Source organism: Carcharodon carcharias, chromosome 9 (genome assembly GCF_017639515.1).
Source record: "Carcharodon carcharias isolate sCarCar2 chromosome 9, sCarCar2.pri, whole genome shotgun sequence".
NCBI lineage: Eukaryota > Metazoa > Chordata > Chondrichthyes > Lamniformes > Lamnidae > Carcharodon > Carcharodon carcharias.
This window is the reverse complement of record NC_054475.1, coordinates 96248339-96263607: the sequence shown is the minus strand read 5'-3', so window position 1 is coordinate 96263607 and position 15269 is coordinate 96248339. Positions and strand designations below refer to the sequence as shown.

Genomic DNA, 15269 nt, shown 5'->3' with positions numbered 1-15269 from the left:
GTATGTGGGGAAGGCTTGGGTTGGGGGGGGGGGGGGGGGCAGTGGGCAGGGAAAGATGACGTGCCAAAAAGAGGGGAGGGGCAGGAGGAAGTATGGGAGGGAATTACCTGTGGACAAATATAAAAGAGGAAGAAAGCCATTGGATTTCACAATTTTGTCTTTTGTGTTTGGTTATTGTTGTTCCAGCCACAGCTTGTAAATTTGGAATGTGAGGAGGAAAAATGTGTGAAGAAAAATTAAAGATATTTAAAACTGGTTGAGAAACCATATACATAAATACAATAAGCTGTAAGTGTAAAAGTGAGCAATTTTGCCTATTGATCATATTCTCTCTCTCTCTCTTGCTCTGAGCTGCCTTCTTCTTCCCCTCAATCTCCCTCTCCTTTCTCAATCTGTCTGTCTGTCTCTTTCCCCCCACCCCTCTCACATTCCCTCTCTCTCTCCCTCACAGCCACAGCTGAAGTGCTTTACCTGCACTGGATCTGCTGCCATGTTGGCCTCCCTCTCTTGTCCGAATGCGCTGATGCTGGTGCCAAGATCCCAACTTCCTTCTTTTATATTGAAATAGGATGGTTCTTGTAACTGGGATAGGAGTGAGGGTCGGGAGGAGTCTGTTATTTATAAATAATTTTTAAAAGACTCACCTCAGTGCATCCTCCCGGCTGCTGCCAAAAACAGCCCCCCTTCCCATTCTCAATTAAAAACTCACAACTAAAAGGGTTGCAAAAAATAAATAATTCCAAAGGGAAAGAAAAAAGTGTCAGCTATCCACTGACTCTCAAGTTCTGAGGTTCTACTCTGAAGAAAATTGTTTCTGTCTCTTTCTCTTGCTCTTCAACTCAAGGAAAAGTTCTTCTTTGGTTTTAATTCTCCTGTCTCTCCCATGCTGCTGTTCTAGCTCCTCCAATCACAGGCTCCCTTCGTCCCGCCCTTGTTGCTCCTCCAATCAAAGTCTGGCTGCTCCAGCTCCTCTAATCACAGGTTCCCTCTTCCCCCAATGACTGGTTATTTCTCTAGAGGAGTAGCAAGAGCAGGAATGAGGGAACCTATGATTGGAGGAGATGGAGCAGCTCCTTACAGGTTCTGTCTCTCCCACACTCGCTACTCCTCCAAAAACAGCTCTTAGTCAGTTCCAGGTCTCACCGAGAGCAAATTTGTGATCTTTTTTAAACCCCCGTTAGTTGGACTAGCTCCAAAGGTCGGAAAATAAATTTAAGCCAATGTCAGAAATCTGCCGAACGTTGGAAATGTCTCACCCCTGCATTATTGTTGCTGAATGCCTGTAGATCCCCAACTTGGCGCCACATTCAAACTGACATTGGGAGAGAGGAAGTCCATGCCACGGAGATCACAAGGTTTTCTTTAAAATCAGTGGTGAGCACAATCGATTTGCTGCTGACTGCCCAACCCAGGGCAGTCCTGGGTCTAAGTCCTAATCTACTCTGTACTATCCAGTATTTATTCACAGTTACACATTTTAGTAATTTATATCACAAAATTATATATTTTTTCTTTTTGGCTCATACAAATTTGTCTGAGCTAATCATTTTAAAATGCATTCCTAGAGTCACTGATCAGAAAAATTCCTCTGGTTTGGTTTTAGAACCTGAAGCTAATGCAGAAGTAAAATCAAATCATTAGCTTATAAAACTGGCAGAGCTACATCACACACCTATGTTTGACATTGCTCAATGAAGATTGTGGTCATTAGAACAAAAGAAAATTGACTCTTGAACAAGGAGAAAAAGAGGTTAAAGTTTACAAATTACCTGAATGGTCTGCTGTTCCTGATTTAATCTGTTGGAACCAACGATATCTTCCTTCTTAGTGCATTTGAACTTCTCTCCAATACAGCTAGATGGGTTTGCACTGCATCTAGCTGAATTAGATCCTTTGCATTTAGAAACTGGATTCTTCACTGAACCATCCTTCTTTTCTTTGGTAACAGTACGTTCGACTGGTCCAGCAGCATAATGTTCTTTCTCATTACATATACCTTTAGTCATTGATTGATCTGCAACTGTAGATAATTTGGAGGATGTTGTATTTCCACGTGCTAACTCCGGTATGGTCACTACCTCTAAACTCCTGTCACTTTGTGGTTCTACAACAGGAAGGTCTTTATGACTATGGCTATGATTAACTAAGGGCTGGTTGCTCAACGGCAAAGAAGTAATTATTCTTTGTCCTTTTTGCTCCTTATTTTGAACTTTTCCATCTTCACCGACATCACCCATTGAATTACTAGAATTTTCACTCGCAATTCCTTTATTGGTTTTACCTATTTTGTCTATCTTGATTGTGGAAACCATATTTTGACGATCTTTCTGACCACTTTTGCTTTCAGAAGGTAAACGGCTTAAATCAACTACATTTGCACCACTGGAGGCTGATTGGTTCAAATCTTTGGAAGGAATACCTTCCTTACTTAATGCATTTGGAGTGAATGATTTAGGATTATCCTTTTTATTTTCAATTGCAAACAGTTCCAAAGCCCGGTTACGAACAATAGACTCCAAGTTGGATAATGGTGACCCCATTATCTGTAGCTTGTCTTCCTTTGTCTTTTCTCCATAGTTCTGAGGTGTCCACATAGCCCCCAAATGATGTGGGCTTTGAAATAAAGTATATTCTCCTCTGGAAGATGTTAAACCATAAGGAATTCCTTGAGCTAGTGGCAACTGTGGTGCTGAACAGCTGCCATTAGTTAACAATGGTGAATGATGAAATGGAGTTTTATCTCTCGCTAGATAAAGGTGGTTAATGACCAATGGGGGATATGCATTTGAATGAAATGATGCCACTTCACTGGGGGTGGATACAAAACAGCTGTGCGAGTGATTATTAGTTTTTTTTACACCATGACCTCCATATGCATCTTTTTTGGGCTCCCCGCTTTTGTTGCCATTGGAAAATGACAACTGGCAATCTCCTTGGTAAACAATTGAAATTGGTTCTTGTTTAGCAGCACTCTTAGAATCTTCATTACCAATCTGTAACATAGATGCAGGTATAGCATTGGCCACGCCAACAAAAGTCCGCGGATTATGGTTCACCAGGTTGCTGGAACCTTTTACCCAGGACCAAGTTGGGTTCAATGGCTGCAAAGTTAAAGGATCAATTGGATTCTTTTGAAGAGTAGCCCCATTTCTTATAGTATCTGGAAAAACCACAACAGGAGATGTTAAACCAAAGTTTCCTTTAATACTGCTGGCACTGTAGCTACCCTGAGGTATTCGTGGGGAGAGACCATCACTTTTAGAGTGCAGTAGAGAGAATGATCCATCTCCTTTAACGGGTGTTAACACCGGCATAGGTGGTGTTTTCCGCAGCTCAGGGAAAGAATTCTGTTTAACCCCTATACCATGACAGCTCGATTTTGCTGACAAATCAAGAGGCAGGTCATGGGACCCCTCTGGATATATCTGCTTCTCAAGTTGAGGTGGAGATCTGAATACTATGAATGGAGGGTGTGAGTTTTCTGAGAACCCAAGTGAGGGCTGCAGAGTAGAACTGCGCTCAGGAAGTTTAGGTAACCGGATATTTGGGCTCTTCCTTCCCAAACACAATTCACTGCCCGGGTTGAAATAAATGTGGGAAGTTTGTAATGGACTATGTGATGTGGAAGATAAAAACTGTTGCTTCTGAGATGTTTCTGATTGAGTTTTTGTTTTTGCAAAAGAGGAATGAGGATAATCAGTAGTATGTTTGGCCTTGGATTCTGAAGTCAAAGTTCTGTTGAGCATAACTGGATGGGAATATGAATGTAGATCGGATTCTAACTTAGTGCTGCCACCTTTACTTTGTAAAATTGATGGCACCGTCTGCACTCCTGTAACTCCTAAAGTTGTTGAAAGGGGCGGTGCAACATGAGGATGGTCTAAGTTTGGTGGTATGTACATCAAATGTGGACCCTGGTTAAACACTGGTGAAAAATAAGGTTGAGCAACATTGTGTAAATTTTGGGATGATGATAAACAAGGTTTGTACAGATTTAATGAGTTCAATCCATCAAAAGGGTGGTGACTCCCTGATTTAGCATTGTCTATTTGTGAATCAATCCAGGGAAGTCCTCGATACTGAGCCTTAGTCCCAGGAGTCACTTTTTGTTTTATAGTCTTTCCTGGTTCCCCAATGTTATCCTGAGTGCAAGTAGTTTTTGACAGAGTTTGTTGTGCTTTACGATGCATGCCCACACTCTCCAAATTTTTCATTTTGCTATCTCCATTTTCTGGCATTTCCCCATGCAGCAATTTACTTTCCACATTGGTAACTCTGTCAGTCTTTAACTGCGTGTCTGAAGTGGTCATGAAGGTGACCTCCTCTTCTGTTGGAACAGATCTTTCAGGCTCATTATCCTTGCAATTTTGAAGTCCCTCCTGCAAAATGTTACTTTCATCCCCCTCGACTTGTTGGACACCATTGCTCATTCGTTCAGTCGCCACCTAAAAAGATATGGCAATCAACAGAGATTTCAATAAGCCTAGTTTTCCTATAAAACACTAACACTATATCATATCACTACTAATAACTGTTTGTTTCAAATTAGTCATGAATTAAAGTCCAAATTTTAAAAATAATCTTGAAGTGTCAGAGGTAGAACTGTGCTACTGGGAGTCACTCAGAAGTACTGATGTATGAATAATTGTAAGGAAAAACTTGTTTACATCCTGCTCTCCCGAAGCCACTGATGCATTCTGGGGTCTGGGTCCACTGTCATCAGCAGCTCGAGTAAATCACTCAAGCACCTATTTCTGAGTTTTTAACAAATTTGTCTTCAGACTATGAAGGATGTCACAAGCCCACGTTTATTGCCCTTCCCTAATTGCCTGCAGAAAGTGGTTATGGGCCTAAGCAACAATAAGTTTTACAATTATGTGGCTTGTTAGTTATTTCAAATGATACTAAAGCTCTAATTTTAATGTTGTGGAAGTCCAGCCAGTGGGGCTGAGGTGGATGGGGAGTCATCCAGCTCTCTGCAGCTTGAGGCCCTGAAGATATTAATCCCAGAGCCTCATGTATATGAACTCGGTCAGTTTCCCGCTCAAATCAGAGAGACAATGGAGGCAGCATAAATAGAGTGAGATACAGGGAACTCAAACAGATCGTGGACCTAAACGGTGGCAGCAGCATAAATGGAGTGGGAAACAGGGCCCCCATACAAGGCACAAGACCTGAGCAGTAGCAGGAGGATGAGTGGTGGCAGGAGCAGTGGTGGCAGCAGCAGAGCAGTAGACAGGGCCCCCAGACAGAACACAGACCTGACTGGCAACAGGAGGAGGAGACAGGGTCCCTGGGTTGAGCACAGGCTGGAGCAGGGGCATTAGATAAACAGAACCTGAGACTGGGTACCCAAAAAAAGTGTAGAGCTGAGTGGCACCAAGAGGTGCAGCAGTGGCTGCAGCACACAGAGTGAGAGATGGGATCCCCGAACAGAACACAGACCTGAATGGCAGCAGGAGAAGGAGCGGTGACAGCAGCACAGAGTGGGAGACAGGGCCCCAGACAGTGCGCAGACTTGAAAAGCAGCAGCAGAAGGAGGAGACAGGGCCCTTGAACAGAGTGTGGATCAGAGCAGTAGTAGCAGATAAACAGAACGTGAGACAGGGCGCCCAAACAGAGTGTGGACCCGAGTGGTGCCAAGAGGAGGGTGATGCAGCAGCAGGGGAGCAGCTAGCTTTAATAGATCACAGATCTGAATGGTGGCAGCATATATTCAGCTAAAAACAAAGAAAATGAAGAAACAAGGAGTGATGGCACCAAACAGCAGGTAGGTAATTGGTTGGTGACCATTAGTGCTTTTTTTGTCTCTCCAAGCTAGGGCAATTGTTGAAACTAGTAACTGGAGAAATACATCCATTACCTTATTTAATTTAGTTCATCTTGTTCACTTAATTTATTAATCCATAAATTAGAATTTAAAAATAAACTAATTACATTTATTCAGGCTATCAATAAACAAATAAATATGAGCAGAGATGGCAAGGCAGGCCATCTCCTGGACGGTAGCACATGGGAGTTTAAGGACAGCGATATGGTCCTGGATTCCCATAACTGCAGGAAATGTCTCTGCCTCCACTGTTACTCCAGCTCAGAGTCACTGGGCTGGAGTAGGAGTTAGAGAAACTCTGAAACATGAGGGAGGTGGAGGAATTTCTAAGTAGTTTTATCCAGAACACCCAATCACACCCCAGAGAAAAAGGAGCAAAAGGAGGGTGTGACTATTAAAGAACAGGGTGCAGGGACTTAGGAGAGGTTGAGGAGGAGGTCCTGCTGATTAACTGTAGGGAGAAGAAGAAAGACTGCAGGGAGGACCACCACTATGCAGTTGAAGGCACCGTGGCTCAGAAGACTGTTCAAAGGTCAGAAGAGCAAATTAGAAATGTGGTGGTGTTAGGGGACTCTATAAATCAGGGGGATAAATAGCATAATCTGCAGCTATGAACAAGAATCCTGTAGCCTGTGTTGCCTACAAGCTGCCAGGGTAAGGGATATCACATGATGGTGAGAGAGGAATTTTGAAAAGGGTGGGGACAATCCAACTATTGCTATTGGTGTTGGAACAAACAACATAAGTAGAAACAGGGAGGAGACCCTGGCAAGGGAATATCAGGAGTTAACAGACCTTGTAGTAATGATCTCTGGATTATTGCCTGAGCAACATGCAAACTGGCTTAGAAACAGTCAGATCAGGAGCATTAACATCTGGCTAAGAAGCTAACATGGAAAAGAGGCATTTCTTTTCATGGAACATCTAGAAACTGAAAATATAACAATAAAAAATCAACATGGATTTCAAAAGGGAAAGTCTTGTTTGACCAACCTTGTCGAATTTTTTGAGGAGATAGATGAGGGTAATACAATAGGTGTAATTTATCTAGATTTACAAAATGTCTTTTTAAGGTACCATGTAATAGACTAAAAAATAAGGTCAGGGAATGCAAGGTCAGGGGTCAAACAGCAGGATGGATAGCTAATAGTAGGAGTAAAGGGTAGTTATTCAAAAGTGGAAGAAGGTGGAAAGTGGTGTTCCACATGGATCATTGCCAACACCACTGGTGTTCACAATTTATCTTAACAATTTAAAGCACAGAATTGAAAAAAACAGTCTCTAAATATGCAGATGACACCAAATTTGGGGACTGGTAGTGGCTGAGGAACTGAGGACTGCAACAAGTTGCAATAAGATATTAACAAACTTGCAGAATAATTAATTTCAACATAGAAATATGTGAGGTATTACATTTTGGCAAAATAAAATGAGGATATATTTTACTTAGAAAATAACAATCTAAATGGGGCTGAGGAGTAAAGAGCCTGCAACTACAAATACACAAATCTCCAAAAGTGACACATTAACACAGTCATAAAAATAGCAAACAAAGCACTAGGATTTATTTCTAGAGGGACAGAAGCTAAAAGCAATGAAGTTATGCTAAACGAGTATCGAATTTTGGTTAAACCACACCTGGAGTACTGTGTACAATTCTGGTCACCAAATTATAAAAAAAGTTATAGAGGCACTGGAAAGGGTGTGAAAAAAGATTTAAAGAGGTGATACCAGAAATGCAGAGATCTATTTAGCAGAAGAGGATTAACACACTTGGGTCTCTTTTTTCTTAAAAAAAAGTTGAGCGGTTTTGATAGAGTTGACACAGATAGAATATTTCCACATTTGGGAAAGAGCATAACTAAAGGTTATCAATATAAGATGGTCACACAAAAAAAAATCAAATAAGAAATTCAGAAGAAACCTCTTTACCTGGAGTATGGCAAGGACATGGAACTCACTACTGCAGGAAGTGGTTGAAGCGAATAGTATAGTGAATTTAAGGGAAGGTTTGACAAGCATAGGAGGGAGAAAGATATAGTCTCGCATTCACGTATAATTCATGACCTCAGAATATCCCAAAGCGCTTTACAACAACAGCAACCTGCATCATATGTTTCTTTAATGTAATATAACACTCCATAGAGCTTCACATGAGCACTGTCAAAGAAAATTTGACACTGAGAAATATTAGGACAGAGGACCAAAGGTTTAGCCAAAGAGGTAAGTTTTAAGGAACACTTTAAAAGGAGAGAGAGGGAAGGGGATTAGGCAGGGAATTACAGAACTTAGGGTCTAGGCAGTTGAAGACACAGCCGCCAATGATGGGCTGATAGAAATCAAAGATGCACAAGAGACTAGAACTGGAGGAGCACAGATATCTTGGAGGGTCGTAGGGCTGGAGGAAATTACAGAGATAAGGAGGAGCCTTTGGAGGAATTTGAACACAAGGATGAGAATTTTAAATGTGAAATGTTGCTGGAACTGAGAGCCAATATAGGTTTTTAAACATAGGGATGATGTGAATGAGACTTAGTGTGAATTAGGATGTGGGCAGTAGAGTATTGCATGAGCTGAGTTTATGTAGGGTGGAAGATGAGAGATGGCCAGCAGACCATTTTAATAGTCAAGACTTTGGTCTAACAAAAGCATAGATATGGGCTTTGGCAGTGAACGGGTTCTAATTAGTGTTCTAAGTTCCTAGATTTTATTTTTAATAATTTTGTGCATTCGTATAAAATCACTGTGACCCTGACCCATTATGGCATTTTATTATCTTCTTCTTCCTTTGTCTTTAATATATTTTTTTGTTTATTAAGGTATACATCTCCACAGTCCTCAATTCTACTGCTTTATCCATGTACTACAATTACTCTAACCATTCGCCCCACCCCCTGCCTCGATAGTTTAAATCCTTTCCAATTCCTCTAAGTAGAATCTCCATGGGAATATTGAAATCAGTTTAGTTTAGGTTAAAACTTTTCTGTCTACACAGCATTTTTAGGCCTCAGAACTTCTTCTAGTGTCCTAGAAATCTGAGACTTTCTCATCAGCACCATCTTTCTAGCCACACATTTGATGTAATTAATCTGTGTCCTCAATTTGTTCTGCTACTGGAATTAATACCCTTGAAACCTTGCACTTCAATCTCAAACCTTATTCCTCAAACTATATCTGCAAAATCTCCACAGTACTCTTTACACAGTCAGGGGTTTCTATATGAACATGACTTGTAGCTGGTTTCCTTCCCTTTTCAGAGAGTTTTCCACACATTTCATTATTATCCTTACTCTTGCATCTGGGAGATACTGCGTAAAATCATCATTGAATGGTTGTAGCATTGAAGGAGGCCATTTGGCCTGTTGTGTCTATACCAGCTCTCTTTAAGAGCAACTCAGTTAGTCCTTCCCCGGTAGCCCTGCAACTTTTTTTCTCCAGCACAACCCCAGGCAGTGTATTCTAGATCCTAACCACTCACTGTGTAAAAATGCTTTTCCTCATATCGCCGATGGCTCTTTTGCCATTTACCTTAAATTGATGGCCCCTGGTTCTCGACCCTTCCACCAATGGGAATAATTTCTCTCCATCAACTCTAGCTAGAACCTCATGATTTTGAGCACTTCTATCAAATCTCCTCTCAATCTTTTCTTCTCTAAGGAGCACAACTCCAGCTTCTTCAACTGATCTATGTAACTGAAGTTCCTCATCCTTGAAACCATTCTCGTAAATTTTTTTTGCACCCCTTTTAAAGCCATCATATCCTTCGTAAAGTGAACACAATACTCCAGTTGAGGCCAAACCAATTGTTTTATAAGGTTCATCATAACTTCCATGCTTTTGTACTCTAGGCCTCTAATTATAAAGCCAAGGGTCCTGTACGCCTTTTTAACCACTTTCTCAATCTGCACTGCCACCTTGAATGATTTGTAGACATATACCCCCAGGTCTCTCTGGTCCTGCACCACTTTTAGAATTGTGCCACTTATATTGCCTCTCCTAGTTTTTTCTACCAAAATGTATCACCTCACACTTCTCTGCATTAAATTTCATCTGCCTGAGTCCACCCATTCCACCAGCCTGTTTACATCCTCTTGAAGTCTATCACTATCCCCCTCACAGTTCACAATACTTCCAAGTTTTGCATCATCTGAAACTTTGAAGTTATACTCTGTACACCCAAGGCTAGGCAGTGGTCTCAACATCAACCCTGGGGAAACCTCACTGTATACGCTCCTCCAGTATGAAAAATAGTCTCTCACCACTACTCTGTGTCCTGAAACTCAGCTAACTTCTTACCCAGGTTGCCACCGTCCCTTTTATTCCATGAGCTTCAAATTTGCTGGCAAATCTTATGGCACTTTATCAAATACCTTTTGAAAGTCCAAGTAGGCCACATAAACTGCATTACCTTTATCCACCCTCTCTGTCAAGTAATAAAAAAAATCAAGTTAGTTTAAATATGATTTGCCTTTAACAAATCTATGCTGCTTTTCCTTAAATAATCCACACTTGTTCAAATTACTTAATTTTAATCTAGATTATAATTTCTAAAAGCTTTTCCACTGCCGAGATTAAAATGACTGGCCTATAATGGTTGATCCTTACATCTTTTTTGAATAAGGGTGAAAATTTGCAATTTTCCAGTCCTCTGGCATCTCCCTTATATCTAAGAAGGGCTGGAAGATTATGGCCAGTGCCTTAACACATTATTCAGGACTTAGCTATGGATGAAAACAAGCTGTCTAGCCTCATAATCATGACATCCCACATTAACCACCCTCCTATTATTCTCATAGATACAGTCGCTCTATTTCTTAAGGATAAACCATGGTATTGTAGTGTTGCTCTTAATTGCTCTCTTCTTCATCTGATATTTGAATGAGATGTAAATGGGCTGACAATTTGCTATTGGCTATTTTGTGCTACCAGCCAAGACAATTTCAGTCTCAGGGAATCAAGTCCAGTGCACTATTCAGGCAGGGTAAGATGGCAAGCCATAGGAGGTGAGAGAAGGCAGATAGCAAGTGTGAGAAAGGAGAAGGTAATAAGAGGATGGAAATGGGTGGGCATGTTGGTGAAGAAAGGAGGAGCAGGGGGAGGTGGAACTGGAAATGGAAGGGAGAGGGTGGGGGGACAAGGAAAGGAAATGGAGAGAATAGGAAGCCAAGATAAGGAAAGAGTTGTGGGAGTTAATGGGGGGAGGGAGAGAATAGAAGAACGTAAAAACAAAATTAAGAGCAAGGGTAGGCCGTACAGCCCTTCGGACCTGGTCCATCATTCAATCATGGCTGGTCTTCAAGCTCAACTCCACCTTTCCTGCACAATCCCCATATCCCTTGATTGCCTTAGAATCCAGAGATTTATTGACGTCTGCCTTGAATATACTCATCAATTGAGCATTCACAGCTCTCAGGTACAGAATTTCAAAGATTCAAAACTCTGAGCAAAGAAATTTTGCCTCATTTCAGTTGTAAATAATCGAGCCCTTATTCTGAGATTGTGACCCCTAGTTCTACACTCCCTGAAACATTTTCCCAGCATCTACCCCTCAAATCCATTAAGAATTTTGTATGTTTCAATGAAAGCTTATATTCTTCTAAACTCCAGAGAACATTCTTTTGGCTGCCTTCCATCTCCTAAAATGATAGTTTGTGCTGTGATGGTCAATGCTGCATTATGCATCGCCTGGTGTGGCTCAGGAGCCCCATTCTGGCATGGCTCAGGAGACCCACTCTGGCACGGCAGTCTCTGCTGTATTTGCTGCAGAAGACGACAGTGGACTGAGGTGTATGATTCACTAGCCTCTTGTTTTTTCTGGGCTCAGCCAGCTGATTGTCTCTTCCAAAGCCTTCAGAGGTCACAGCTGTCAGTCACTGTCTCCCAGTTGTCAGTGTCAATGTCTGCGATCTTCATATCCAGAGAACACAGGCCTAACCTACTCAATCTTTCCACAGAGTGCAATCCCTCATCACAGGAATCAATCTAGTAAGCCTATGTTGCATTCTCTCTAAAACAAGTATATGTTTCTTTAGGTAAGGAGACCAAAGGGTTTAAACCAACTCAGCAGGGGTGTGAGAACCAGGAGAGCATATTAGAGTTTAATACCAGCGTGCACCGAATGCTGGGAGATGCAGGTAGCACTAAAATAGAGCATAGTAAGTTAATAGATGGAGTCGGAGTAAGGGAGCAAGTAATGAAGTCTAAATCAGGGTTATACTGCATCTATGTGAATGCATGGAGTACAGTTAATAGAATTGGGAGTTACAGGCACAGAATGCCTTGTGGGATTATGGTGCTGTGGCAATAGTGGAGACCTGGCTTAAGGAATGGCAGATCTGAGTATTAAATATTCCTGGTTACAAGGTGTTTAGAAAAGATAGGAGAGGGAAAAAAGGAGGGGTGGCGTTTTTAGTTAAGTAGAGTATTGCAGTACTGGAGAAAAGAGGATGTGTCAGAGGATTCAAGGACAGGATTGATTTGGCTAGACCTAAGGAATAAGAAGGGTGCAATTACATTGCTCAGTGTAATATACAAACTGCCAGCTAGTGGGAAGGATACAGAGGAACAAATCTGCAAGGAAATTACAGAGAGATGTAAACATCATAGAGTAGATATACTGGGGGACTTTACCCGTATATAGGCTAGGATAGTGGTAGTGTAAGGGGCAGTGAGGGACAAGTGTTCCTAGATTGTGTTCAGGGGAATTTCCTACAGCAGTACGTGTCCAATCCAACAAAAAAGGAGGCACTGCTAGACCTGGTTCTTGGGAATGAGGTGGGCTGTAGATCAAGTGACAGTGGGGGAACATTTAGGGGACAATGATCATTGTATCATAAGGCTTAGGATGACAGTGGAAAATGACATTGGTCAAACCAGAGTAAGAATAATCAACAGGCAGAGAGCAGGCTTCAACGGGGCAAGAACGGAGCTGGGGTGGATAGACTGGACTCAAAGGTTGGTGGGAGAAACAGTAGCTGAACAATGGGCTACCTTCAAAGAGGAGATGGTTTGGGCACAGTCAAAATATATTCCCTCAAAAGGGAAGGGTAGGACAAGCAAATCCAGGGCTCCCTGGATGACAAAGGAGGTAGAAATTAAGTTAAAGAAGAAAAAGTGTGCATATGACAGGTGTCAGGTAGCAAATACAATTGAGAACCAAGCTCAATACAGAGGTTCAGAAGGGATGTGAAAAAACAAATACAAGAAGCAAAGAGGGATTATGAAAAAAGACTGGCAGCTAACTTAAAAGGAAATCCTATAAGTATCCTATAAGCACATCAATAATAAAAGGGTGGTAAAAGGAGGAGTAGGGCTGATTAGGGACCAAAAAGGGGATTTGAACATAGAGGCAAGAGGCATGGATGAGGTGTTAAATAAATACTTTGCCTCTGTCTTTACCTAGAAGGCAGATGCTGCCCAGGCCATGATGACAGAGGAGGAAACTCAGTTACTAGAAGGGTTTAAAATTGATAAGGAGGAGGTATTGGATAAGCTGTCAGTAATTAAAGTTAATAAGGCACTGGGTACGGATGAGATGCATCTAAGAATATTGAAGGAAGTGAGAGTGGAAATTGCAGAGGCACTGGCAATAATCTTTCAATGTTCTCTGGATTCCGGGGAGGTGCCAGAGGACTGGCGAATTGCAAACATTACGCTCTTGTTCAAAAAAGATTGTAAAGATCTGCCCTGCAGTCTAAAGACCAGTCAGTTTAACTTCAGTGGTGGAAAAACTTCTTGAAACAATTATTCGGGATAGAATTAATAGTCACATAGAAAAATGTTGATTGATTCGGAAGGGTCGGCATGGATTTGTTAAAGAAAAATTGTGTCTAACTAACTTGCTGTAGTTTTTTGAAGCGGTAACAGAAATGTTTGATGAAGGCTAGGCCGTTGATATGGCGTATATGGACTCCCAAAAGGTATTTGATACAGTGCCACACGACAGACTTGCGAGGAAAGTTACAGATCATGGAACAGAAGGGACAGTAGCAACGTGGATACAAAATTGGCTGACAGATAAGAAACAGAGTAATGGTTAATGAGTATTTTTCAGGCTGGAAGAAAGTTTGTAGTGGAGTTCCCTGGGGGGGTCAGTATTGGGACCCTTGCTTTTCCTGATAGATATAAATGATCTAGATCTTGCAGGGCACAATTTCAAAGTTTGCAGATTACACAAAACTTGAGAGAATTGTAAACTGTGAGGAGGACAGTGTAGAGCTCCAAAATGACATTGGCACATTCGTGGAGTGGGAAGACAGGTGACAGATGAAGTTCAATGTGGAGAAGTTTAAGGTGATACACTTTGATACAAGGAACATGGAGAGACAGTGTAAAATAAAGGATACTATTTTAAAGGGTGTGCAGGAGCATATATAATTCTTTAAAGGTGGCAGGACGGGTAGAGAGAGCTGCTTCTAAAGCATACAGTATTCTAGGCTTCATTAATAGAGGCATAGACTGCAAGGACAGGGAGGCTACCATCAACTTATATAAAAGACAACGGTTAGACCTCAGTTGGAGTACAGTTCTGGGCGCCAAACTATAGGAAGGATGTGAATACGTTGGAGAGAGTGCAGAAGAGCTTTACAAGAATAGTTCCAGGGATGAGACACTTCAGTTATGAGGAAACATTGGAGAATTTGAAACTATTTTCCTTGGAGAGGAGAAGGCTAAGAGGAGGCTTGATAGAAATTTTCAAAGTCATGAGGGGTCTGGAGGGAGTAGATAGGGAGAAAATGTTCCCGCTTGTAAACGGATTGAGAACCAGAGGGCATAGTTTTAGAGTGTTTTGCAAAAGAAGCAAATACGAGGTGAGAAAAAGCTTTTTCACACAGCAAGTAGGTAAGATTTGGAATACAGTGTCTGGAAGTGTGATGGAGGCAGGTTCAATTGAGGCATTCAAGAGGGCAATGGATGATTATTTAAATAGAAACAATGTGCAGGGTTACGGGGAAAAGGCAGGAGATTGGCATTAAATTAAAATGCTCAGACAGCTGGTGCAGCCACGATGGGCTAAATGGCCTCCTTCTACACTGTAACAATTCTGCGATTCAAACTGTACACAGTGCTTCAGATATGGTCTCGCCAAGGCCCTATACAATTGCAGTACTACTTCTTTACTCTTGTACTCTAATCTCTTTGTAATAAAGGCTAAATTAATGTACCATTTGTTTTCCTAATTGCTTTCTGTATCTTCATGTTAATTTTCTGTAATTCATGTAAAAGACACCCAGATTCCTCTGAATACCAACATTTCCCAGTCTCACAACAAGGGATATTCTGCTTTCCTATTTTTCCAGCCAAAGTGGATAATTTCACGCTTCACTGCACAATATTCCTTCTGTCACATTCTTGCCCAATCACTCCTTTTCCTTCTCCAGGTAGCATCCTTGTTTATTCTACCTCAGATGGAATGGGGATCAAACCTTGTACTGTTGGT

General features: G+C 41.5%; 1 protein-coding gene across 9 annotated transcripts in view; it reads right to left on the bottom strand.

Moving 5' to 3' along the window:
* The window catches only part of bcorl1 (BCL6 corepressor-like 1), a 301883-nt gene that overhangs the window by 105023 nt on the left and 181591 nt on the right, over window positions 1–15269 (bottom strand). For all 9 annotated transcript variants that reach the window (XM_041195890.1, XM_041195882.1, XM_041195881.1 and 6 more), the window contains one exon: window positions 1770–4445. In XM_041195890.1, the coding sequence (XP_041051824.1) occupies window positions 1770–4445 (2676 nt within the window). The remainder of the gene's footprint in view (window positions 1–1769; window positions 4446–15269) is intronic.